General features: G+C 38.3%; 1 protein-coding gene across 1 annotated transcript in view; it reads right to left on the bottom strand.

Annotated features, from left to right (window-relative positions):
• Trmt112 (tRNA methyltransferase subunit 11-2) overlaps positions 1 to 26,578 on the bottom strand; it is a 70,347-nt gene extending 43,769 nt beyond the window's left edge. The window contains exons 1-2 of the mRNA XM_090371881.1: positions 26,419 to 26,578; positions 4,164 to 4,265 (exon numbers count right to left, since the gene is read on the bottom strand). Coding sequence (XP_090228007.1) covers positions 4,164 to 4,265; positions 26,419 to 26,496 — 180 coding nt within the window. The 5' untranslated portion in view covers positions 26,497 to 26,578. The remainder of the gene's footprint in view (positions 1 to 4,163; positions 4,266 to 26,418) is intronic.
• Positions 26,579 to 26,890: the final 312 nt, after the last annotated feature.

Genomic DNA, 26,890 nt, shown 5'->3' with positions numbered 1-26,890 from the left:
AGTTAAAATGTAGATGCAAAATACTCATTCAGTTTACTAGCTACTGAGTAGGATCAACAGTTAAACCATTGATATCAAGTGAACCAATTAGATTCACCCCTTTACTTCTAGAATTTACTTAAGTAAAGAATTTTGCTCTTTTACCAAATATTTCTAGTAATCTGCCTTTGCCTGCTAACATTCTTTTTGGCTTGATTACAGACCAGCTTATATCTAACACAGGCCTTCTGTGTCACCTGTTAATTTATATGTATCCCATTCATTTTCTTCTCTGCCACATGTCCCAATTAGTTCATCTGACATCCATTTATGCCTAAACTTGAACAATATTTCTTAGATGGTATGAAAAGCGTAGTAGCTTCCAAGATTAATTCTTAAATGCTTTCCATTAGAATTTGCTGTTGGTAACATCATCAATTGGTTCCACTGTAGTCACCTTTATGGAAGCAAAAACCCTTCCCTTTCCTGTTCTTATTCTTAGCTAGCGTAACACAGCTCATGTATTTACTTGTTCTGTGATGACTCCCCGCAGTCTCTGAAATCCCCTGTACCTTGGTTTCCAGGCTGCTGCTCATTCCAATAGAAGCAGTGAAGAAATCACTTTCACCTCTGCCAGCGGCTACGGTTAATCTATTAGTCCATGTATCCCCCTGATGGTAGTTATATCTGAGTAAATCCTACATCAGCACACTGTGATCACTGCCACCTAGTGGTTCCTTTATCTGCAGAATCTTAATGCACGAAGAATCACTACTGATAACCAGATCAAGAGTATTACTCCCTCTCTAGTTGCTTCCCAAACATGCTGCCATAGAAAAAACAATCATCCAATAAATCCACAAAAGCCTTGCTAGTGTGTGAGTGACCAACACACAAGTTTCAGTCAATATCTGGGAAATTAAAATCCCCCATTATAAGACAATGTGGTTTACTGGCCCACTCTACTTCTCTGTACAGTTGTTCATTATACTCATCAGAGTCATTAGTCCTGTGAACACACTCCTACTCTCAATTTTGCTTTGCCAGTTTTTGTCACACCAAACTGATTCAACACTGCACTGTCTACCCATAGCAACTGGCTGCCCATCCTTAGATTTTGTGTTTCTTAACTAATGGTATAACCTCTCCTTCCTTTCTATCCTGTCTATCCTTTACACATTGGACTCTCCAAATTCCATTTCTGCATTCCTTATATCTGTGAGACACCACGTCTCTGATATCCCAACAATATCTGCCTTTGATGTTTTGACCAACAGTTCAATTTTATCAAATTTCTACTCCATGAGCCTTACACAATCTCTGCAGGGCTGAATCGACAAGGATGACAAGGCACTCATCATATGATGAGAACCTTGTCATCCTTGTCATATTCCCTCCTATTGAGTCTGGACAGAATTGCACACATTCAATTTCAGCCCTAACTCATGGCTTTTTTTCAACATTGACCTGTACTTGTTAAGTAATTCTGCCGTTCTCCTCCTCCTCTTAATATCATTAGTACGTGTACAAAAATATCACTTTTTGTGCCCTTAAAAGATCTCTACAACATCAACTTTTGCCCGTGGCAGACATACCCTGCTCGTGTTCCACCTATCCTTTTTGCACAATAGATTCCACATTTCCCTGACAATAGAGTCACCGACAACAAGTAGTTCCTGTGGGACCAGCACATTCTTCCTTGGGGATTGCCACTGTGTTCACTTGTGCTGAAATACATGCTCTAGCATTGATGTGAGCAGCTGAGAGCTTGGGCCCCTCAATTTAAATCATTTGAGGGCATCTACCCTGTTCTTCAAGCTTTCATAAAGGCCTATAACAATGCTGAGGTGGCACCTGATTGCTTCACACTCCTGACATCAAGCACACACAAAAACATTCCCCTTGGCAATATCACATCCCATTCCTGATAACCCACAAACATTATACAAGCAGTACATTTCAAAAGGCTGTGATTCAGAGGACAACACCCCCTTCAGTTCTCCCGAGCCACAGCACTCCCACTACCTTCAGCCCTTTGCTTTGCTGCTCTGATCTGAGGCATGGTTTCAATTCAATTTCACTTCAATTAAAAATATAACACTAAAATTATATTCCAATGCAGTTATAACACTATATATATATATTTTTTTTTTTTTTTTTCAGTATTGAGTTGTATCTCCTACTGAGTTATACGAATTTTGTATCTTTTATTAAGTTAAATGTATTAAGTTATAACGTTATGTTTGTAAAATCTAAGTAGTTATAATATATAATAAATTTAACTATCTGTTGCCACCCACGTGGTTCAAACTCTCATGCTAGCTATCTATGCCAAATCACCGATTCTAAAAGTTACTGTCGTACGTTATGTGTATTACTGTGATAAGTATTGGCATATATTACTGTTGTACATTATGATCTAGGTGACAAGTTAAATTATTAAAACACGTAAGTAGTGCTATAATTTATAATCCTCTGCTGATACTGATTACACTGCTACAAGTTACACAGAAACTTCCAGTATCTACTATATCGATACAAAAACATTGACACAGATTTGAATGCTACTGTTGATTCAATGCCAGCAGAAATTGACCGTGGTTTTCTATGCAATTACAAGACCAAGGAAAGAATAAATGCACCAAGTTAATCAGAAAATCACAAAAATACTATACTACTAAATTTAAATCAATAAATAAAAAAGTCAACTTAGACACTTTGATTAAGTCTGGCTCCCACTAGTCTTGTCAGCAGTTTATGAATATGATTATGGATGCTGATAACTAACGGATGATGAACTTGAGGAGCTTGTTTGTTCCAACTCTGAGGTTAACCACGCAAAGAAAAGAAGTTTGATTTGGAAAACCTAGTGCAGGCAATGCGTGACGCCAAATGCCTAATGAGCTTCTTCTATGAATATGACCGACGACGACATAATTCGTGCAATTATTTATTTGTTATTTGGTTTTTAGGAGCATTAGCAACCAAGGCCATATTGCTCTGGGATATGCGTGGTCATTCCCTGACCTTTCTGCATCCTCCGTATTTGGTGGTGACGGGCTCGAACCCCGGTCTAATCAAGAAGTGTGTGCTACGCACTGCTGCTTCTTCCCACCTGGCTAAGGAGGTGCCTCAATTCGTGCAATGAAGTTCAAGGAAAGCTTCCATGATATTATTTAACACCATACACAGCCATGTTCAACAAGTTCAAACAAAATAAGAAGCAGCTTCCCATTACAATGTTACTGAAAAGGATAACATCAATGCCTAAAACACCTTGTACCCCCCGAATCGGAAGTATTGACTTCAGCCAACCCTGCTTCTTCTCCAGCCTCTAAGACCCCTACTACAGAGGAGTACTGAATCCTGTGGTGAATACCCTAGTGCATGTCTTGTTCTTAACTATGTAATAAAATTTTGATACAGTATTTTTGAAACATGGGTCTAAAATGTTACTCATTATTGTAAAACACAATTAAAACTTTTTAAACACATTTAAACATTTTTCTGTTAATTGTAAATAGTTGCGAAAGTGTTTAGGCATATGTAGAAAACATCTGCGGCTATTTGGGCAAGCATACATATTTTTGCGGGAAGTGTTGACACTAATGACAATTTTGCAGGAAACGTTGCAACCCCTGTGAATATAAATAAATAGTCAGAGACCCTATGTATTTATTTTACAAAACAATGGATCAATTGGTTTACTTCAAGCAGAATTACAAATGAAAATACAAGTAATGTATAAAACTCAGTATTTTACATTTATTGATTTTATAAACTTAAAAACAGAAGCTAAATTCCACATTTATAAGTTCTCAAAATGCTTACCAATAGGATAATTTGCATACTACTTTTCTTAAGTAGTAAAACACATTAAAATTTCTCAACTCCTCCAGAGATTTCTAGATGTCACTGATATTTAATACAAAAATATCTTGCAAGCTAAGAATCTAATCCTACCCATAAACCTGCATGCCTGTTAACTGCAGAGGATATTACTCATCTGTCTTTAAGATTGCTGGCTGAAGATTCCCTAATGCAGTTACAAATTAAGAGCCACTTAATTTTTAACTACGTTAAGGGATCTGATGTTAATAAATTAATAAAGTTCAACTTTTTTTTTTTAAAATATTAAGTACAAAAATATATTTTAATGTGGAATAAACAGCAAACCTACTTACACTTTCAGCAGCTTGACACAGAGCATCCCAGTCAATCTTTGGAATCATTCTAGCTACAAAATCTGGATTAAAATCGACCTTTGCATTTTTCACTTCCCGGGCCTAAGGCAAAGTTAGTATTAATATTGGAAAAATAATGGAATAATGCATGGAAGCAATAGTTTATACTAACAAAGAAAAAAAGGTGGGGGGGGAAAAACACTTACCCCATTCCTACTAATAATTTATCAAAATTTCCTTAAATTTATTCAAACTACCCACCTTCATACCACTTGGCAAAAGTTTATTCCAACAACTGATTACTCTTTGGCTGAATGCAAGTCTTCTATTTTGTCACCATTCTTTTCCGATTTAAACTTGTGTGCTTCACCAGAGAAAGAATACAGTTGCAGTCAGAATTCAGTTTATTTAACCCTTTCAAAGCTTAGACCTAAATGGATGTCAGAAGAACTTTTTTTTTTTTTTGGTAGTTGTTGGCGCACTATTTGGGAGGTGCACTATGGCTTCTGTAGCCATAGTGCACCTCCCAAAGTTTTTTCAGTACTTTGATCCAAGGGATTCGAACCCGCGACCTTTGGGTTGCCAGGCAGGCACTTTACCCACCTGGCTAGCCCGATCGGCGTCAGAAGAACTGATGAGACATGCAGCAGAAAAGAAAAATGCATGATGCATATAAATTATCAGGTGATACAGAAGCCTGTGGTAGATATAAAGTACTTTGCAATCAAGTACCAGAGGAGGTTAGGCAAGCCAAGGAAGATTACGAGCAGTCTCTAGCAAAGAGACTTCTTGTAATCTCATAATATTTTTGTTTGAGAAATCTTTGAAAAACAATGCAAAGAAAAACAGTAAAGACTTATTTATGTAAACTCTAGAAGGAAGGGGATGAATCAGATTGGTCCACTTGACATCGGCGGTTCGATTGTTGATGAACCTGCTCAGGTAGCTGACAAACTGAATGAGTATTTTGCATCTACATTCACACGAGGTATGTAGGGAAGTGGAGGCCAGAAGCTTATCAAACTCTGGCAGGGAGCTAAATGATTTTGTAATAACTGAGAGCAAAGTGGAGGAGAAATTGTTTAAACTGAACTTAAGAAAGGCATCTGGGGTGGATTGGATCTATCCAGTTATATTAAAGGAAGCAACAAAGGAAGTAATCAAACCCTAAGCCATAATTATGAAAGCTTCCTTGGACTCATGGGAGGTCTCCATGGACTGGAGACATACAAATGTGTCCCCAATTCACAAAGGAGGATCAAAGGATGACACAGGTAATTACAGACCTGTTAGTGTAACTTCTGTTCCAGTGAAAATAATGGAATCACAGGTTAAGGAAACGATGCGGGATCATCTAGACAAGACTGCAGTTAGTTCAGACACAGCATGCGTTTGTTAAGGGGAAATCTTGTCTGAAAAATTTGATTGCATACTACGATGTCATCACAAAGGAACTAGATGCAAAGAATACTTTTGATATCATATACAATGGATTCCGGTTATTTGAGCCACCGGTTAATCGGTGCAGCTGTTTATTTGGGGCAAATCTTAAAACACAGAACCCAATCAAGAAAATAGCCAGGGTTTACTTAGCTTAATCAGGACAACATGCTGTTTAATCGGGGCAGGAGACCGCAGCACTGAAGAATACGCTATGATTGTCTTCGACCGCACCACATGGTTCGGTCGGATTTCTGGAGGTCACGACCATAAAACAAAAACAACACCCTCCTAGTCCACTGGCTGTTCAGGGGGTGAACCTAAGGTTAATAAACAGTGATAATAATAATAATAATTAGCAGTCACCTGCTTATTGGGCTTTTCTGTTAGTGAAATCTATCACAAACTGAAAGTAAACTCGATCTTATTGAATTTGCGATAATACCGACAGCTTCATTCCTATTTTTAAAGCTTCATAACTTGTTACTCCCTTCTCACTTGTGCATATCGTGTTATTTGCAATTTGTGTGTGCCGTGTTCTTTGTTATTGATTGCTTAACTTTTTACTGTTTTAAATTTTAACCCACACCCACAAATGTCAATGAACAGAAATGTCAACTACTTAATATGTACATATTACAGTACGTATTAATTATTCCAATTATCACGTATCGTTTAATTTTTTAATTGGTAAGTAATAAAGGATAAATTTATGTTTAATATATCTTTACTTTTATAACCTGTGGATAATATTCCTCCTATTTTCGCTAATTAGAATCCCTGTTTAATAGAATTAAAATTCAATTCACAAACGTGATCACAATGACTGGCGCTTACTACACATCATATAGTGAACGGTACTTTCCTATGGCGAGTCCATCGTAACGTGATTTGATTGTACAGTGAACCAATTGTAAAGTGGGGGTCCATTGTATTTTTAACTATTTACATGAAACTTCGGATAATTTTGGCAGCCGCTTAATCGGGCCATAATGCACTAGTCCCGATGTGTCCCAAATAACCGGAATCGACTGTATATGGATTTTAGGAAAACTTTTGATACTGTGGCATATGGAGTCTACTGTACAAATTGGAGAAGTATGGCATTAATGGAAAGTTGCTACAATAGATAAAAGGATGGTTGAGTGGGAGAAAATAGAGTGGACACTGCTCTTCATGGACTAATGTTATTAGTGGAGTCCCCCAAGGTTCGGTGTTAGGCCCATTGTTGTTTTCGGTATTTATCAATGACATTGGTGAAGGTATATCCAGGTTAATGTCTAAGTTTGCAGACGATACAAAGGATGGCAGGGTTGTTAATGACAGTAATGATAGTACGCTACTGCAACAGGATCTGTAAAAGTCAAGCAGATGGGTTGAAATGTAAATAGTAAAAGTTGAGCAGATGGGCTGTATATGGGTAGGAGTAACCCCACAGTAACATATCAACTGGGTGGTACTATACTCAGTAATGGAGAATGAAAAAGACCTGGGAGTAATTGTGCAGTCAGATATGAAGTTTTTTGAGGTGCAAAAATGCTAGCTCATGGTGTCTTGTTAATGATATACAGGAATTTTGCTACAGAAATAAGGGGGTGATTGTTCCTTTGTATAGGGCAATGATCAGTCCACAACTTGAGGAATATACAGGTCTGGAACAATGAGTGGAACAATTAGTGAGTGGAACAATGGGTTGGTGTTACCAAGAAAGGCTTTTTAAGTTCTATAAATTACAGCTTCTGGAGACTAGGTGCCTGCGAGGCAATCTAATCGAGGTGTATAAGGCCTTGAATGGATTGAGCAAGCTCAGTGTTAATGGGATTGTTCCGCTTGCTCAGATTACTCACGTGAGAGGATATAAATTCAAATTGAGGAAAGACAATTGTAGAACAGATGTGCAGAAATTCACCTTTAGACAGCGAATGGTTGATAGTTGGAACAAACTTGCATCTATTGTAGTGGAGGTCAGCAACTTAAATAAGTTCAAGGAAGAGCTAGACAAACATTTGGAATGAATGGATGGGTGAAATGGGAATGTTTTTTTTTTTCTTTTTTTGGCTGATGCTATATAAACTTCCTTTCTTGCTAATGCCTATATGCTCGAAAGTTTTTCTAATAAACAGTCATCTGTAATTCAAAATCAAATACAATAACTTGATTAAAATGTACAATAAAATATTACTATAAAATCTAAAATACAGGAGCTTTCGAAATCTGTATGTTGCCCTTTATCAACTGTAACATTTGCAGAGAAGGTCAGTATAAATACAGGTAGCCCTCAATTTCCACAGGGGTTAGGTACAAATAGATCCTTTATATCGCAGAGTCAGTGGGAAATCAGAGGGTTAGGTTTTCTGGGCACCAAAAATTTTACCTACCCTTTTCAATACTGGAGTATTTAAAGCTCATAAATAAACTTTTTTTAATTAAAAATTAAAAAAGTGTTTTATTTTTAATCTACATAAATATACAGTTATGCCCCTGTATCCGCTAATTCAGTTACCCATGGTTAACCAAGGAAAAAAACCGAAAACACTTAACACATACTACTCACGTGTCCAATACAATGCTTTCCTTTATTTTTTATGATGTCAATTTTAAATCAAATAGCTTCCCTTTATTTTTTACAATGTTGCATATGGTTTGGTCACCAACATTATAATGGTTCTTTAAACATTTAACAGAAGCACCTTTTTCAAACTTTTGAATAATTTCAAGTTTTTGTTTAATTTAAAAGCACAACTCTTGCATTTCCTTATCATTTTCACGATTTCACCAGACCGAACCTATTGGTAACTCTTTAGGAGGCTTCTGGATCAGAAAAAAAATTCCGACATCCCTGACATAAATAACGAAACAAAATCTTTCCTTTTGCGGTGCGATAGAACACAACAATCGACGCGATGCATTAGATCAAACTAAACATTTGGTCTCTTTTTTTTGTTTTGAGCAATAGGTGTGAAGACAGCGGGGGTTGCAAGGTACACTAATCTCCCAACGACGACTTATAATGCCGGTTCTTGCCGCTTATTTACAACTTCCAAAATATCTGTTTATACCTATTCTAGTTATTACTTGAATTTTATTTCTGGTTGATTTTTTTTTTTTTTTAATTTGAAGTCTTGAAGTGTCCCAATTAATCCAATCCCGGTAAATCGAGAGTCTGCTGTACTTTATTATTACCGTATTTAATGTTGTTAAAGCCTTACTGTGTTTAATTTATCAATTAAACTTTATTATATGTGTGTATGTACAAGAAAATCATGTTATATATGGGGTCAGCAGGTGTTCGCTTACATCTGTGGTCTCAGCCATGCACGGTAGGTCTTGGAATGTATTCCTTGTGGATACGGGGGTCTTACTGTAATAGTATGTACACGTGAATAAATAATACATACATACAGTGCTTTTTTTGTAAAAACTAGATGCTGATACTCATTCTTTGCTATCAGGAAAAATTAAAAATTAAAAGGATATGAAAAGTACTCTAAAATTTTTTTTTTCCCTGATATTGTTACTTTAGTAGTAATGTTTTTGGATTAAGAACAACAAATTTAGTATATTAACACAGTTTATTAAGCATAAATTTATTATTCAAGTATATAAAAAAATAAGTAAAATGTGAGTAAAATAAGTACATAAATCGGTCAACTACTGAGTGCCGGGAACTCAGGATGAAGGTTCTGTAGTCACGAATGGTCATTAGTGTAGTATCTCAAACAGAGAACTTTATGGTAACTGTAAAATGTTTCTAGTACACCAGCTTGGTCTAAAACTGAGGAACTAATGAAAACGTTATCTATTTGAGTCTTTCCAGTTATTGTGAATGACAAGGGTGGGAGAAGAGAACTCAGACTTCTTCCTGGAGAAGCGATTAAACTCTTGGGGGAGCAGCGACTGGCAGGTGAGGGCCGTGCAAGGCTCTGTGCAGGTGCCTGCCTACCCACCACCACCTCAAAACTGGCTCTCTGAGTACCTCCTTGCCAGAACAACTCCAGCTTTGAAAATTTTTAAAAAATATTTCTCGTCGCAAAATTTATAAATGACCTTTATAAAATTATTAGCTAACCATTCAGCAACCTTTTTGTCACCAAAAGGAGAGTTACTTAGTACAAAGAAGCACGCTATCGGAGTGCAATAAAAATTTTTTTTTTTAAATTTTAACACAAAAAGTAAATGATATATTTCAATCGGAATAGTTTTCCATTGATAAGCATCAAATAATGCATAGCTAATGTGATTTTAAAATTTTTAGCTCCATTAGCAACAGAAATAGGGGGAGACAAAAGTTAGTCACATTTTCCTGTCTGGCGCCGCAATTTTTAATTTTAAAATTATATTTTAAACCTACTTGTTGAGCTCTTTCCAACGGTGTATATAGGTTGTTGACAAAATTTTTGTCCCCCCCCCACATTTTACCTCTCCATTTCTCAGACAAATTTTTGTCAACAACGATCAATATGGCATTATGTTGGCCCACATGATGTACAAACCCTGCAAAATTTCGAGTCAAATAGGTTGAGTGGTTTCAGAGATACAATGCTGTGACAGACGGACAGACAACTGAGTGACATTATAAGGGTCTTTCATTAGACTACGGACCCTAAAAATAATAAGTAAAACTAAATAACATAAGTAAAAATAATTTCATAATAAAGTTTTTGTAGAATATTCCAAATTTTTATTAAGTTCTCATCCAACACCCTATGCCGACTTCTTTTCTTCCTCTTTGTGTGTCGGATGCTGAATGACTTTTCCGAAGCAGTCACGTATCGACATATTTTTCTGGAGCGAAGCGGGTCAGCGGTGGGTGTACAATTTTAAGAAACAGTAGTGAAGAAACTATTTTTGTCATCAATGAAGCTTTTGTCGGGCTGGTGATCAGATTCATTTGTGAAAATCTTCGTTCATATTGACTCGATGAAATTGGTATTGTACTCAGAGCATCCATTAAATGCTTCAATTCTTCCGAAACCATCTTTTCAATTAGATATTCCCGAAATCCACGAATTGTATCTCTTTCATTTAATTGTAACCTAATTGACAATTTTCTAACTTTATTTTCACCAAATGGTGACAATTCATGTTTAGAAGGTTTAATACCTTTGTAGTTCTTGTTTTCCTTCCTTGTAGTCCTCGTTTTCCTTGTAGTCCAAAAGAGTCATCGAAGTTGTCATTAGTTCTTAAATTTGAATTTTTTCTTTTCTTTCTTTCAAAACTGTCCAAAACGTCAGTGTCATTCGGATATTCAGGTACTGTGACCATCTAAACAGAGATAGGGAAAATTTACGGAAAAATGTTGATAACGCACTTCCGCGAAACAATAGATGATTATTTTTCGGGGTAAAAGAAAATCGCTCTCTTCTAATTCTCGAACGGGCACTTACAGTTGATTCACAGTGGTGTCCAACCTACAGCCTGCCCAGAGAGTCAACTAAAACAGCATAAAGAAATCTAACTTGTGAATTTTTTTTGAATATGGCCCCTATACGGGAAAAGTTTGGACACCACTGCAGTAGAAGGTGGACCAGAGCCCATTGGGAATACCCAGTGACCAGCGTGATTTCTCCATGTGGGACAGTGGTCGGATAGGTTTTACCAGGCGCCACTAAGTTATAGAATGGTAATCCCTTTAGCTCTCTTAATGCACACAGCAGCACTAATTGCCCAAAGCCAGAAATGCAAACAGTGCGTACCGAATTAATTCTCTCCGTTCGCTATATGAAAATTTTCTTTGCTCAACGGAAAGTATTTTAAATATTACTTCCAAGGAGAATTCAAAATGCTATAAAAGGACTTTGTTAAACAAAGGTCCAACTGAGTAATTTAGAATTATAAAAATGGTTATACAGTTTTATGTAGAAAATATCTTAACAATAGACAGTGCAAAATGCAAATTTAGTTAAATAATTTTAAGCTTATTTGAATAGTAGATAAACACGTGAAAAAAATTTACAGAATATTACAAATTTCATAGTGCACTGCATCCAAATGTTACATGTCACTGTTCATAAAGGTGCCGGTACAGTACCATTGCGTACCTTCCCAAAAAAAAGCACTGCATACATAAAAACATTCTGAGAGTTGAAGGCCTTGGTTGAGAAGATCTCTTTTTTTGAGGAAAGGATCAAGTGTTGATTGGCTGAATTTCTTCCTTCTTTCTTTAAGAATTTCAAAATAAGGGCTCAGGGTTGATACCACACCCCTTTTAACTGTGGCACTCCTCTCCCAGTTGTGATCAGTCACAGAGCTGATTAGTGAGGGACTCTACTCTTACAAGAATCCGTTGTAGATCACTGGTCTTCATAATTTTTAGAGAAGAGTCTTCTGCTTTCTCTTCCTCTTGCTGTTGGCTAAGTTCTGGAGCTAACTCTTCAATGTCTTCATTTGAAAGAGTCTCTGTATGAATTTTCAAGAGTTCAGTTACGTCTTTAACTGTAACTTCTTCTAACCTTGCCTCTTGTGCCAGCCTGCTAATGTCTTGTACAACATTCTATTGTGGCTCAAATCCTCTGAAGTCATGCATGAAATCTGGGAGAAGTTTATGCCACACCCCATTTAGACAATTGATAGTCACTTCTTGCCAGGCTGTGTTAATGTGATTGATGCCTTTTAAGACATCAAATGACTGCCAATATTCTCTGATGGTAATGTTGGACCATTTCTCTAAATGTTTGCCATAGATAATAAGCTTTAAAGGTGGCTATTACCCCCTGGTTCAAGGATTGCAAAACTGATTTTGTATGAGGGGGCATGTAGACACCATTAACTTTAAGAGGCATTCTGACTTCACCCAGTTTTGTAGGATGTCCAGGGGCATTGTCCAAAAGAAGAATAGCCTTGGTTGGTAAATTGTCATTGTAGAATTTGAGAATAGTAGAGCAAAAATAGTTTGTGTACCAATCCAAGAAGACACCACGTGTCACCCAAGCCTTCTTGTTTGACTTCCAGTACACAGGCAACATGGTTTTGTTTAAACCTTTCATAACACATGGTATTTCTGAGTGGTACACCAACATTGGCTGCAATTTTAAAATGCCTGACACATTTGCTCCCAACAAAAGTGTCAGCCTGTGTTTTGATACTTTAAACCCAGGAGTCAGCTTTATTGTGGGTAATGAAGGTCCTTCAGGGCAACTTTTTCCAATAAAGACCTGTTTCATCAACAACGAAGATGAGATCTGAAGGATATTCACCCTTTTCTACTATGGTCTGAAACTCTGCAAGGAATGCAGCAGCTGCCTAACCAGTAATTCACCAATCTCATGAACCAGCCCTGGCTAGCCAAAAATATTTCATTACACTGACCTCCTCCTTTCTTCTTAAAGTCTTCAAAAATTGACTTAGCCTTTTCAGTTATTACAGCTTGGGTCAAGGGAATGTTTTTTTTTTTGGTTCAAATCATCGACCCAAAGTGTCAGCAATTGCTCCATTTTTTCTAAAAGCTTACTTCTGCTGCAACTAACTTGTGTAGCATTTACTCCGGTAGCATTTTGAATCGATTGTTTTATTTTATCAGCACTCTCCATAATTGTAGTAATAGTTGATGGAGGCATATTCATAGCCCTACACACACATTAGGGGCAGTTTTTGCAGCTTCCATCTTCCAAATAACCTCCATCTTATTTTCCAATGTGATAAATCGACGTGCTTTTTTGCATGCTTTCATTTGCACTAGGATTCATTGAACTTCTTTTACCAGAAATAGCATCTCTGTATTCCATTAAATTAAAAACTGTATAACAAAAAACTGCACACTGCTATCACTATTATTAATTATTATTTAATTTATTAATAGCACAATTAATAACAAATGTTAGCGTAATAAATTTCCAACAAATGTAAATGGCGTAAACAACAACCAACTGAATGCTTCACTGCACCCACATCCAAGAGTGATTACTTTGAGGGCGGGAAGCTTTCTCATCTCTGATTGGCTATGATACAGACACGCTAACTGCTGATTAACTCAGATTGTTCTTGATCACATGAACAGTGCATGATATATAGTACAGTATAATGCCGATAAATTTTGTCTGACAATTTTAAAGTTCCAATTTATAAAAAAAAAAAAAAAAAAAAAATGGCCTCTGTGGTTAGTGACCAGTGCTGTTGCGAATCGGTGCAAATCGGACTGGCACAAAACGAGAACTACCTGTACATGGGGGGGGGAAGAAAAGGGGAGAGTAATTTAGAGTAATTTCTTTTGGAAGTGTCTAGTGCTGCATGTGTTGGGAATTCCAACAAGCGATATATCACAAAATCTTATACTATCAATAATGTGAACATCATCTGGCCGGAGGTCATTTCCCTTCTGCCAACAGTGCCCAGCTATCACTGATTGGTTTAAATCGGCATTCTCAATTCATGAAACATGGCCTTTTAAGTGGTTCTCCAGCTGACTTCACTGATATAGTTCACATACCAGTCTCTACATGGTATGCTGTAAACCACCCTATTTCTTTGCATAACTGGTACAGGGGTTTTTAAAGGGAGATATACATATTGTAGTTTCTTACCATTAACTTGCAGAGAGTTAATATTGTAACTGTGTAAAATCCTAGTGATACTCTGAGATACCCCCAGATAGAAAGGAATGCAAGAAACTGGAAGTACAGTTTGAGTCAAACATAGGGTTCTGTGATGGAAAAATAAATGACATTTGTACATGTCTGGGTTAAAAGCAACTCATAGTAATTTAACTTTTCGTCAAGAAAGTCATTCGATAGACGGCCATTCTGAATCTTTTTATTTCTTCATGTCTTCCTTGCTCCACATTTTTAGTCACAGCATCAATCAGAAACAGAAATCAGGGATTATTTAAGGGTATTGGTAGGATTTTTCACAGTTACAATATTAATACAGTGCAAATTCCTGATAAGAAACTACAAAATGTGTAACCCTCTTAAAAACCCCTATACCAGTTATAGAAAGAAGTGGGGTGATTTACAGTATACCATGTAGAAACTGGAATATAGGCTATATATCATCTGGAGAACCGCTGAAAGACATTACATCTATTGAGAATGCTGATTTTAACCATTCAGTGATAGCCATGCACTACTGGCAGTAAGGAGAAATGATGTTCAAATTATTGATAGTGCACAAGATTACAAGATCTGTTGCCAGTTGGAATTCACCCACATATGCAGCACTAGACATTTTGAACATTAAAAATGCCATGCAAATATATCACATCTTTGAATCAGTAGCATTAGCATTAGTAGAGGCATATAATACAAGAAAGCAAGCTTAAATAGCATCAGCCAAAAAGAAAAAAAAAAAAAAAAACTTTCCCATTTCACCGATCCATTCACTTCAAAAGTTTGCCTAGTTCAAACGTGAATTTATTTAAGATATCAACTTCCACAGTGACAGATGGAAGTTTGTTCCAGCAATCAACCACCTCCTGGCTAACAGCAAATTTTTGCACATCTATTCTACAACTGTCTTTCCTCAATTTGAATTCATGCCCCCTCAGCTGTGGAATCTGAGCAAGAGGAAGAATCCCATCAGCATTAAGCTCAAGGCCTTATACCCCTCAATCAGATCGCCTTGCAGGTGCCTAGTCTTCAGATGCTGCAGTTTGCAGAACTCCAGCCTACAATGGTAACAGTAACCTTTTGTTCCACTCATTAATCTCGTTGCTCTTTTCTGTAATCATTTCACCAGCTCTACATCTTTCCTAAAATGAGGCCTCCAGACCTGTATGCAGTACAAGGCATGGCCTGACCATTGCCTTATACAAGGGGATAATTATCCTTATCTCTGCTAACAAAATTCCTATACATCATTGACAAGACCACATGAACTACTCTTGTAGCCTATCTGCACTGCTCAGAAAACTTCATATCTGATTGCACAATTACCCCCAGGTCTTTTTCATTCTTTACTACCCTGAGTGTAGTACCACACAGCTGATGTTACTCTGGGTTATTGCTACTTATATGCAGTACTCTGCATTTGTCGAGGTTAAATCACCCCATCTACCCAAATTTTCTAGATACTGTTGCAGTAGCACACTGCCATTACTGTCATTAACAACCCTGCCAACCTTCATAAAGTCTGCAAACTTGGACATTAAGCCTGATACACCTTCATCAATATCATTGATACAAAAATACAAATACAAAAATAGTAAAAAATATAAATACAATTCTCTTTTTATATGGTGTAGCCATTCTAATGAAAAAAAAAATATATAATCTTTAATAAACATTCATAAACAAAAAAAAAAAAAAAAAAACCAAATTCAAAAGAACAGTGCCCACGGAAGTATCTGTAGAAAAGGCATGCAGCAGAAACAGTATGTCTATGAGACAGCGAGTAGAGAGACTGTCAGAGAGGAGTCTGAGGAGTCATTCAGAAGAGGGCAATTAGGTTAATTGCCCTCTTCTGAATGGAATCTAGAAGCCTGAGAGAGGTTTTGGGGGCACCTCCCCAGATGTGGGAACAATATTTCGTGGTAGGGCAGGGATTTGCAATTTGTACAGAGTGAACAGCTGTTTGGAAGAAAAGTAACGATGAGAGCGAAAGAGAAAACCAAGTTTTTTAAATGCAGATGAAGCAATATTTGTAATGTGCTTGTGCCAAGAGAGATTAGAAGTCAGGGTAATCCCCAAAAGAGATATATCATTTTGCCTAGAAATCAGAGTGTCACCAAAGATAAGCATAGGAGCAGAATAATCCTTTTTGCGAGATATAAGATAAGACTGAGTTTTAGAAGAATTGAAATCAACCAAGTTGTCTTTGCCCCACTGGAGAATTACCCGGAGATCGGCATTTAAGAAATTGGTAGCAGATATATGAGAAATTGAAGCTGATTGAGTAGAGCAATGTTTCTCAAAATGTACATAATAAAACAGGCCTACGTGCTCTGGATTCATAATGCGAAAATTTATTTTTATTTTGTTACACAGAGCATTAAAAACTACGATATATGAATTAGCTTTCGGCTGGGTGGCAGCCTTCATCAGATTAAAATACTTTGAATGGCAGTTGGAATAGAGATGCACTGCCAGGATGGTGCGTGAGGCACGTGGTTAATTGTTTGTTGATGTTTGTGGCTGTGACGTATGGTGGTGACGTGGCCAGCGTTTGTCTATGGACAGAATTACTGCTTCTGTGATGGGGTTAAGTTGACAACCACTGTTCCTGTTCAACGAGGTATCCGAGCATTTTATATTTAACGATTCCAACCAGGTGCGCCTTAGGTAATGGTCTGGAGTTGTCTGGACAACCCACCACGACATCGACCCACACCGCGATGTTGTGGTTGTGGACAAGTCCCACCATTACCTAAGGCGCACCTGGTTGGAATCGTTAAATATAAAATGCTCGGATACCTCGTTGAACAGGAACAGTGGTTGTCAACTTAACCCCATCACAGAAGCAGTAATTCTGTCCATAGACAAACGCTGGCCACGTCACCACCATACGTCACAGCCACAAACATCAACAAACAATTAACCACGTGCCTCACGCACCATCCTGGCAGTGCATCTCTATTCCAACTGCCATTCAAAGTATTTTAATCTGATGAAGGCTGCCACCCAGCCGAAAGCTAATTCATTTATCGTAGTTTTTAATGCTCTGTGTAACAAAATAAAAATAAATTTTCGCGTTTCTCAAAATGGAAAGTGGAATGCAATGTGCTATCATCGGCAAAACTATGGATAGGATTTCCAGTCAATGGAAGGTCATTAATATACAAGAGGAAAAGAGTTGGGGATAAAAATGAACCTTGGGGAACACCAGCATTAGTGGAGAAGTTAGAAGACACAGAACCATCTACCATCACCCTCAGTGTGAGCGATCAGAGAGAAAACTGGATAATCAATTACAAAAAAAGTTGGCAAACCATAAGATGGAAGCTTGTTTAGAAGACCTTTATGCAAAACAAGATCAAAAGCCTTTGAGATGTCAAAAGCAACTGCTTGTGTTTCACCGAACTTTTCCATTGAATTAGTCCATAAATGGGTAACATAAGCCAGAATATCACCAGTGGATCAATACACATGAAATCCATATTGGCGATCGTTGATCAGACAGAAGGTTTCTAAGTAGTTTAAGAGTTGGCGGTTAATTGATTTCTCCATTACTTTAGAAAAAGTAGAAGTAATTGCAATGGGACGATAATTGGATGGGAGGGATTTGTCACCCTTTTTAGGAACTGGCTGGATATGAGCAAATTTCCAAGCAGAACAGAAAACACCTTTTGAATAAGAAAGTGAAAAAAAGGTGGAAAAGAACAGGAGTAAGTTGAGGAGCACAGGTTTTGAGAACGAGTGGAGAAATATCATCAGGACCTGGAGCTTTCTTACTATCGAGATTCGTCAAACTCCTTCTGACATCCTTTTGACGGAAGACCACAGGAGGCATTGAGTGAAGTGTGTTGAGAATGGTGGGAGGTGTTTTACGGAGGTCATTAATACATCTCTCTCTCTCTCTCTCTCTCTCTCTCTCTCTCTCTCTCTCAGGGTAATGTGGGAATTTTTTTTTTTTTTTTTTTTTTTTTTTTGGCTGGTGCAGCATAAGCCTCAGGCTTGCTTGCACCATATGGCTAATCATAATAATAATGAGCTGGAAGAAAAATGGGATGCTAGCAGGTCAGCTTTATCCTTGGCTGAAGTGAAAACAGAACCATCTGGTTTGGACAGAGGTGGGAGCAGAGATTGGCAAAAGTTGCGGCCAATAGCTATGCAAAGAGACCAGAATGCTCGGCTACCATTAGGGCAAGAAGCAAGTTTTCTACTCTTAGCCTGTTCAAACTCTAGTTTGGACTGATTAATAACAGGAAATAAGTTCCAGGAAAATTAATGGAGGCACTAGTTAAAGAAGCACTGCAGGATCATTTAGACAAGACTTCAGCTATAGCTCGGACACAGCATGGTTTTGTTAAGGGGAAGTCTTGCCTGACCAATTTGATTGGATACTATGATACAGTCACAAAGGAACTGGATGCAGGGAATAACTTTGATATTATATACTTGGATCTTAGAAAGGCTTTTGATACTGTTGCACATGGAAGACGGCTGCACAAATTGGAGCAGTGTGACATTGGAGGCAAATTGCTGCTGTGGATAAAGGGGTGGCTGAGGGGGAGAAGACAGAGTGGTAATCAATGGACACTGCTCATCGTGGACTAATGTTATTAGTGGAGTCCCTCAGGGCTCAGTGTTGGGTCCATTATTGTTTTCTGTATTCATAAATGATATTGATGAGGGTATATCAAGCTTAATGTCGAAGTTTGCAGACGATACAAAGGTAGGCAGGGTTGTCAAGGATACTACTGACACTATGCTGCTGAAACAGGATCTGGAAAGGTTGAGCAGATGGGCTGAGAGGTGCCAAATGAAGTTTAACATTGACAAATGTAAAGTACTACACATGGGAAACAGCAACCCCAGAGCAACGTATCAACTGTGGTACTACACTGACAGTGGTAGAGAATGCAAGGGACCTGGGGGTGGTTGTGCAGGCAGATATGAAGTTCTCTGAGCAGTGCAGACGGGCTGCAAGAGTAGCTCATGGTGTATTGTCAATGATATATAGGAATTTTTCTAGCAGGGATAAGGAGGTGATTATTCCCTTGTATAAGGCAATGGTCAGGCCACACCTAGAGTACTGTATACAGGTCTGGAGGCCTCATTTCAAGAAGGATGTAGAGCTGCTGGAACGAGCACAGAGAAGGGCAACAAGATTAGTGAATAGAACAAAGGGGTGCTCTTACGAAGAAAGGCTTAAGTTTTGCAAATTGCAGTGTCTGGAGACTAGGCACCAGCGAGGTGATCTGATAGAGGTGTATAAAGCCTTGAATGGTTTGAGCATGCTCAATGCTGATGGGATTCTTCCTCTCGCTCAGAATAATCACCTGAGAGAGCATAAATTCAAATTGAGGAAAGACAGATGTAGGATAGACGTGCGGAAATTTGCCTTTAGCCAGCGGGTGGTTGGTTGGTGGAACAGACTGCCGTCCCTTGTCGTGGAAGTTGATAGCCTAAATAAGTTTAAGGCTCAGCTGGACAGGTATTTTGAACGTACAGAGGGGTGAAGTGGAAGTGGTGTTTTTTTTTTTTTTTTTTTGGCTGATGCTGCATAAGCTTGCTTTCTTGCATCAAATGCCTCTACTAATGCTAATGCTAATAACTGCTTTACAATTGTTGCGAGCTTTGGTGTAGGTAGAAAATGAAACTGAAGAATTAGAAACAAGTCAATTACGATATGCAACATTCTTCTCTTGAACAGCCTTTTGCACATTTATTGGAAAACAAGGTTTAGATAAAGGACGAGATTTTAAAGTGGAGTGTGGGATAAAGGATTACATTCCTGCAAGAATAATTTCACTGACACGATCTGAGCAAACGTTGACATCAGAAGTTTTGAAACAGTAATCAGACCAAGGAAAAGAAGAAAAGAAGTCTCGCAGGTCATCCCATTTTGCATTCTTGTAATGCCAAACAACATGAGGTTGGGAATAGCCATGAGATAAAGGTTCCATTGGAGAGGAGACAATCACCAAGTTGTGATCTGAAGTGCCTAAAGGACCTCTCACTTCGACCGTGCACTTAGAAGGGTTGTTTGTGAGAAAAAGATCAAGCGTATTGGCCATATGATTAGGATTGTCTGGTATTCTTGTAGGTAAATGAACAATCTGTGCTAGGTCATTAGTAATTGCAAAAGCCTCAGCATCTCGACCTGCTGGGTCGGTGTGACTAGAAAACGGAAGCCAGCTGGAGTTGTGCACATTAAAATCACCAAGGAAAATTACCTCTGTTAGGAAAGTTGCAAAGAGAGAAAGTCTCTAGAGACAACAGATGAATTTGACACAATGAGGTAGAGAGATTTTAAGCCAGAGAAGATTCCAAATTGCCAAGTCTCTGACAGAGAATATCAGAACGCACATATGCACAAGTACCACCTTTGAGGCAAAAGGAATCATACAGCGAATAATTTGGGCATTTGAGATGAGCAGTAGTTGAATCAACCAATAACTGAGATTCGGTCAGAAAAGGTACATGGGGTTTGGCAGACTGCAAGTGGAAATGGACATCGTTGAGATTAGAATTGAGACCACGTATATTTGTGAAATGAATTAGGAAGTGCTTGGGAGGTTTAGATGTTTTCGCAGATAAGCTTGCTCTATTAGTTTGACAATTCATTGTGTATTCAATAGTAAGAAAAAGTGGGTGGGACATGCTGTATGAAGTAATGAAATTTTTGGATACGGCGTACACGTGGTAAGAATATACCCAGATCCTTGACATAACATGGCCTCGACAATGCTCCCCGCATACACACTACTCGGACTCCCTCCAGTCACTATCTGGCACAGTAGAGGTAGAAAGATTATACACTAGCTGATCCGGAAGCCTCCTAGAGGGTTACCAATAGGTTCGGTCCGGTGTACTAACTAGCAGCCGGCCTGCGAACACTGTTTTAGAGCTGTACCCTCGAAATGTAAGGAATATTGGATCTCGCCACGACGTTCATCATAACCTCAAAAGTCATCAATCATACTGCATGATGGAAGAGAAAGGGAAGCGTTGACCAGAACTTAGCTCTAGAGACTAAACATGGGTTGCACCACTTCAAGCCTCCAATAAGCAAAGTGGTGGTATTTCACCATTTGATGAGAGTATACCCTGATTACTATCATTAACTACTGCTTATAAACCACCAAGACCTTTATATATCAAGCAAACATTAAACTTGGTATGCTTAATTAGCACTGTTAATAAATATTAAAAATAGTAAGAGACCCAATGATGAACCCTTTGTGATTCCACTCGTAATATTGGTTCATGAGGAGCAGTGGCAGTTGATAACTACTATATCTCCTTCCATCCATTTATCTCACCAATCATATTAGTAACTTGTTATCAGTGCTGCATTCCTCCAATTTGTGGAAAGTTGTTCATGTGGGACTGTTTCAGAAGTGTAACTGAAATGGAAATATACAATTGTCAAAATTATTTATTGCATCCAGTTTCTTTGTGATTACCTCATGGTATTCACATTAGTCAGACAAAATTAACACATCAGTGCGGTTATTGCTGTATAACTGCCTTCCTTTTTTTTTGTTCTTTAACCCCTTCATTGATTAACCCAAGATATCTTGTATTTAGTTTTAAAAGTTATTTGGAACTACACGAGATATCGCGGGATAAAAGCAAACAATAATATCTCCAAATCACAGGGCTCACATCTGGTGATTATGGGCTTGGCACACCTAGGGTGCCGAGCTAGATATCATCATTCTTCTCTTTCTTGGTGATTCCCTTCTAACCCCGGGAATTTTTTTTTTTTGGCTGGTGCAGCATAAGCAGTAGTAGTAGTAGGAGCAGTGGCATGTGATGCAAAAAAGCAAGTGTATGAGCTTATGCAGCATCAGCCAAGGGAAAAAAAAAAAAAAAAAAAAACGCCATTCCCTCCAAATGCCTGTCCAGTTCCTCCTTAAATTTATTCAACCTATCAACTTCCACAATGACAGATGGAAGTTTGTTCCAGCAATTAACCACCCGCTGGATAAAGGCAAATTTCCGCACATCTATTCTACATCTGTCCTTTCTTAATTTGAATTTATGCCCCCTTAGGTTCGTAATCTGAACAAGTGGAAGGATCCCATCAGAATTCAGCGTGCTGAACCCATTCAAGGCCTTACACACCTCAATCAGATCACTGCACAGGTGCCTAGTCTCCAGCCACTGCAATCTGCAGAACTTAAGCCTCTCTTGATAAGAGCATCCCTTCATTCCCCTCACCAATCTTGTTGCCCTTCTCTGTACACGCTCAAGTAAATCGACATCCTATCAAAAATGAGGTTTCCAGACCTGTACGCAGTACTCAAGGCGTGGCCTCACCATTGCCTTATACAGAGGGATAATCATCTCCTTTTCCCAGCTAGCAAAATTCCTATATATCATTGACAAAAACCCCATGACCTGCACTGGCAGCCTGTCTGCATTGCTCAGAAAACTTCATATCTGCCTGCACAATTACTCCCAGGTCTTTTTCATTTTCTACCACCTTAAGTGTAGTACCACACAGTTGGTACGTTTCTCTGGGGTTACTTCTACCCATATGCAGTACTTTGCATTTGTCAAGGTTAAACTTCAGTTGCCCCTTCTTAGCCCATCTGCCCAAATTATCCAGATCCTGTTGCAGTAGTACACTGCCATTACTGTCATTAACAACCCTGCCAACCTTTGTATCATCTGCAAACTTCGACATTAAGCCTGATATACCTTCATCAATATCATTGATAAACATACAAAACAACAGTGGACCTAACACCGAACCCTGTGGGACCCCACTAATAACATTAGTCCAAGAAGAGCAGCACCCATTGATTACCACCCTCTGTCTTCTCACACTTAATCTACATCTTAACCATCTTTTTATCCATTGTAGCAACTTACCATTAATACCATTCTGCTCCAATTTGTACAATAGTCTTCCATGCGCAACAGTGTCAAAAGCTTTCATGAAATCCAAATATATGATATCAAAATTATTTTTTGCATCCCGTTCCTTTGTAACCACATCATAATATCCTATCAAATTTGTCAGACAAGACTTTCCCTTAACAAACCCATGCTGTGTCTGAATTATTGCTGCAGTCTTGTCTAGATGATCCTCCAATACATCTTTAACCAGTGACTCCATTATTTTACCAGGACCAGAAGTTAAACTAACTGGTCTGTAATTACTCGTGTCACCCTTCGATCCCCCTTCGTGATTTGGGGATACATTTGCACATCTCCAGTCCGTGGGAACCTCCCGAGTCCAAGGACGCTCTCTTAATTATGGCTAAGGGTTTGCTTAGTTGCTTTGCCGCCTCCTTTAATATAACTGGATAGATCCCATCCACCCCAGGTGCTTTCCTTACGTTTAACTTCAATTTCTCTTCCACTTTGCTCTCAGTTGTTACAAAATTATTAAGTATCCTGCTACAATTTGAAAACCTTCTGTCATTTTCAAACCTTAATAATTCCTCACGTTTGAATGTAGATGCAAAATACTCATTCAGTTTGTTTGCTATCTGAGCAGGATCATCAACAGTCGATCCATGGATGTCAAGTGGACCAATCTGATTCATCCCCTTCCTTTTAGAGTTTATATAAGTAAAGAAATCCTTGCTGTTTTTCTTAGCATCTTTTGCCAAGGATTTCTCGTAATCTGCCTTCGCCTGCCGAACCTCCTTTGTGAGCTGATTACAGATTAACTTATATCTGCCATAGGCTTCTGAGTCGCTTGATAATTTATATGCATCCCATGCATTTTTCTTCTCTGTTACGAGTCTCATTAGTTCATTTGACAACCATTTAGGCCTAAACCTTGAACAATATTTCTTAATAGGTATGAAACTTTTAGTAGCTTCCACGATTAATTCCTTGAATGCTTCCCACTTAGAATTTACTGTTGGTAACATCGTCAGTTGATCCCACTGCACAGGATTTAAAAACTGTCGGAGACCACTGTACTCGCCTTTACGGAAGCAAAAACCCTTTCCTTTACCCCTGATGGTAATTAAATCTTTAAGTAAATCCCACGTCAGTACACTGTGATCACTGCCACCTAGTGGTTCTTTTATCTGCAAATTCCTAATACATGAATGATCACTGCTGATAACCAGATCAAGAGTATTACTTTCTCTGCTCTGGTTGCCTCTCGAACATGCTGCTGTAAAAAACAATCATCCAATAAATCCACAAAAGTCTGACTAGTGTGTGAGTGATCAAGTCACAAGTTCCAGTAAATATATATGGGAAGTTAAAATCCCCCATTATAAGACATTAGGATTTACTAGCTCACTCTATTTCTCTGTACAATTGTTCATTGTACTCATTCAAGTCATTAGGCCTATAACACACTCCTACTCTTATTTTTGCTTCTGCAGTGCTTATGTCACACCAAACTGACTCAACAGTGCACTGTTCATCTAAATCAACTGGATGCACTTCTTTTGATTTTATGTTTTTCTTAATTAACAGCATAAGACCTCCCTTCCTATACTGTCTATCCATTCTGTACACATTGTACTCCACAAATTCCAGTTTGGCATTCCTTATATCTGTGTGACACCACGTCTCTGATATCCCAACAATATCCGCCTTTGATGTCTTGACCAACACTTCCAATTCATCAAATTTATTTACTATACTTCTAGCATTGGTATACATGCAAGTATACATGAACCTATTCTTATTTTTAGTTACTCTAAAACATCCCATATACCCACCTTTTTCACGATGACTGCCATCCGTCCCTGAAACCCCAACACCCCTCGCTCCAGGTCGCTACTTATTCTAATAGAAGTTGTGCAAGAATCACCTTCACCTCTGCCTGCGGCTACTGTTAAACTATTAGTCCTTGTATCCCCCCAAGCTATCAGTTTTCCGACCCACCTAACACTGCCTCGATAGCATCAGCAAATATTCTTGCACCCTTTCTATTTAAGTGTATCCCATCCCTGTAGAAGCAGTCTCTCCTGTTAACAAGTACAGTCCAGGCTGAAAAAAATTCTATCCCTTGAGCCTTGCACAATCTTTCCAGGGCCGAATTGATCGACAAGGCTCCCATTATATACTCCCTCCTATCGTGTCTGGGCAGAATTGCAGACACTTTCAAATTCAACCCTAATTCACGGCTTTTTTTCATCAGTGACCTGTACTTGTTAAGTAATTCTGCCGGTCTCCTACTCTTAATATCATTAGTGCCAATGTGTACAACTATATCACCTTTTGTGCCCCTAAAAGATGATATCTGCTCTAAAACGTCATCAACCTTTGCTCCTGGCAGACATACCCTGGTCCTGTTCCACTTATACTTTTTACAAAGGATGTTTCCCGTTTCCCTGACAATAGAGTCACCAACAACTACTACTTCCTTTAGGACCAGCGCAGTCTGCCTTGGGGGCTGCCGCTGTGTTGCGTGATGACCAAGTGCAAGCTCTGGCGTTGATGTGGGCAGCTGAGAGCCTGATGGGCCCCTCAATTTAGATCTTTCGAGGGCATCCACCCTGTCCTTCAAACTCTCATATAGGCCCATAACAACGCTGAGTTGTCGCCTGATTTCTTTACATCGCGCACACACAAAGACATCCCCCATGGCAATATCATGTTCCGTTCCAGATAGTTCGGCAAACATTTCACAAGTTGCACATTTTTTTAGGCTGTGATGTGTTGGAGAATCGCCCCCCTCAGTTCTTCCCCGAGTCACAGCACTCCTGCCACTTTGTGCCCGTTGCTTTGCTGCTCTAGTTTGGGGCATGATATTTTAAATTAATAAGATCAATAAATTAAATTAAATGTCAATACTACGCTATCTAATAGAAACAGTGAAGCGTATTACTACTTCTATAATTATACGTTAGAGCTAACTAGCTACCTCAATTAAAAATTTGAATTCCCTGTACAAAAATATACACCATGTAGCTAATAATAATAATAGTGGCTACATTTTCTATGCATTTTAACGGCCAATAGGAATTACTATTAGGATAGTGGCCATTCATTCTATACACTACTACTTCGTAGGATGACACCAGCGGGCATGAACAGCTTACAATGCTAACATCACTGGCAGCAGCTCATATGCTTTTTTTTTTTTTTTTAGCCATTTAAACATGTTGCTAAATAAAAACCATTTCTATGCATCAACCTGCTAAAATAATTTTGTCCTGTTTGTCCTGCTTTAGCAAATATATATATATATATATATTTTTTATCCTGCTTTTAATTAACAAACGAAAAGCTCATCACTTAAACGTAAAAACACGTACAGAATCAAAACGAATTTTTTTCCCACTTACTACTATTCCTAAAGGAAAGCCAGTGTTTACTCCTTTCAAACATTTCGATGTCATCAGATTGTGAGTTAAAAGCTTCATATCTAACCTAAATTTTCCAACAAAACCTAAAATGCTAATCAAACAGAAGACGCATGCTCTAAGCACATTAGTGATAGATGGCAGCGTTAGCACATGAAATACAGAGAACCAGTAAAAAGCGGGAAATACGAATGTGTAACGTTGTTTAATTCGATATTTACCAATTCGTATTACTGTACAGTATAACTTTTTTCTCACAAGTAGTTTTCCTGTGTTCGAAAGGATGAAGCCAAGTGTATAGCTGATAAATTTTATTTATTATCATTTCTGAACTCCACGATTTAAAAAAAAAAAATTATATAACTGATCTTATAGAATGTCAATTGAATGCTTTTAATGCAGTTCGTTTAATTTTGAAAGGCAATTGTTGATAACTTACTGTGCAGTGAAATCC

This window comes from Mastigoproctus giganteus, chromosome 4 (genome assembly GCF_048544385.1).
Source record: "Mastigoproctus giganteus isolate SK-2022 chromosome 4, ASM4854438v1, whole genome shotgun sequence".
NCBI classification, from domain to species: domain Eukaryota; kingdom Metazoa; phylum Arthropoda; class Arachnida; order Uropygi; family Thelyphonidae; genus Mastigoproctus; species Mastigoproctus giganteus.
This window is presented reverse-complemented; position numbering and strand designations above follow the sequence as displayed.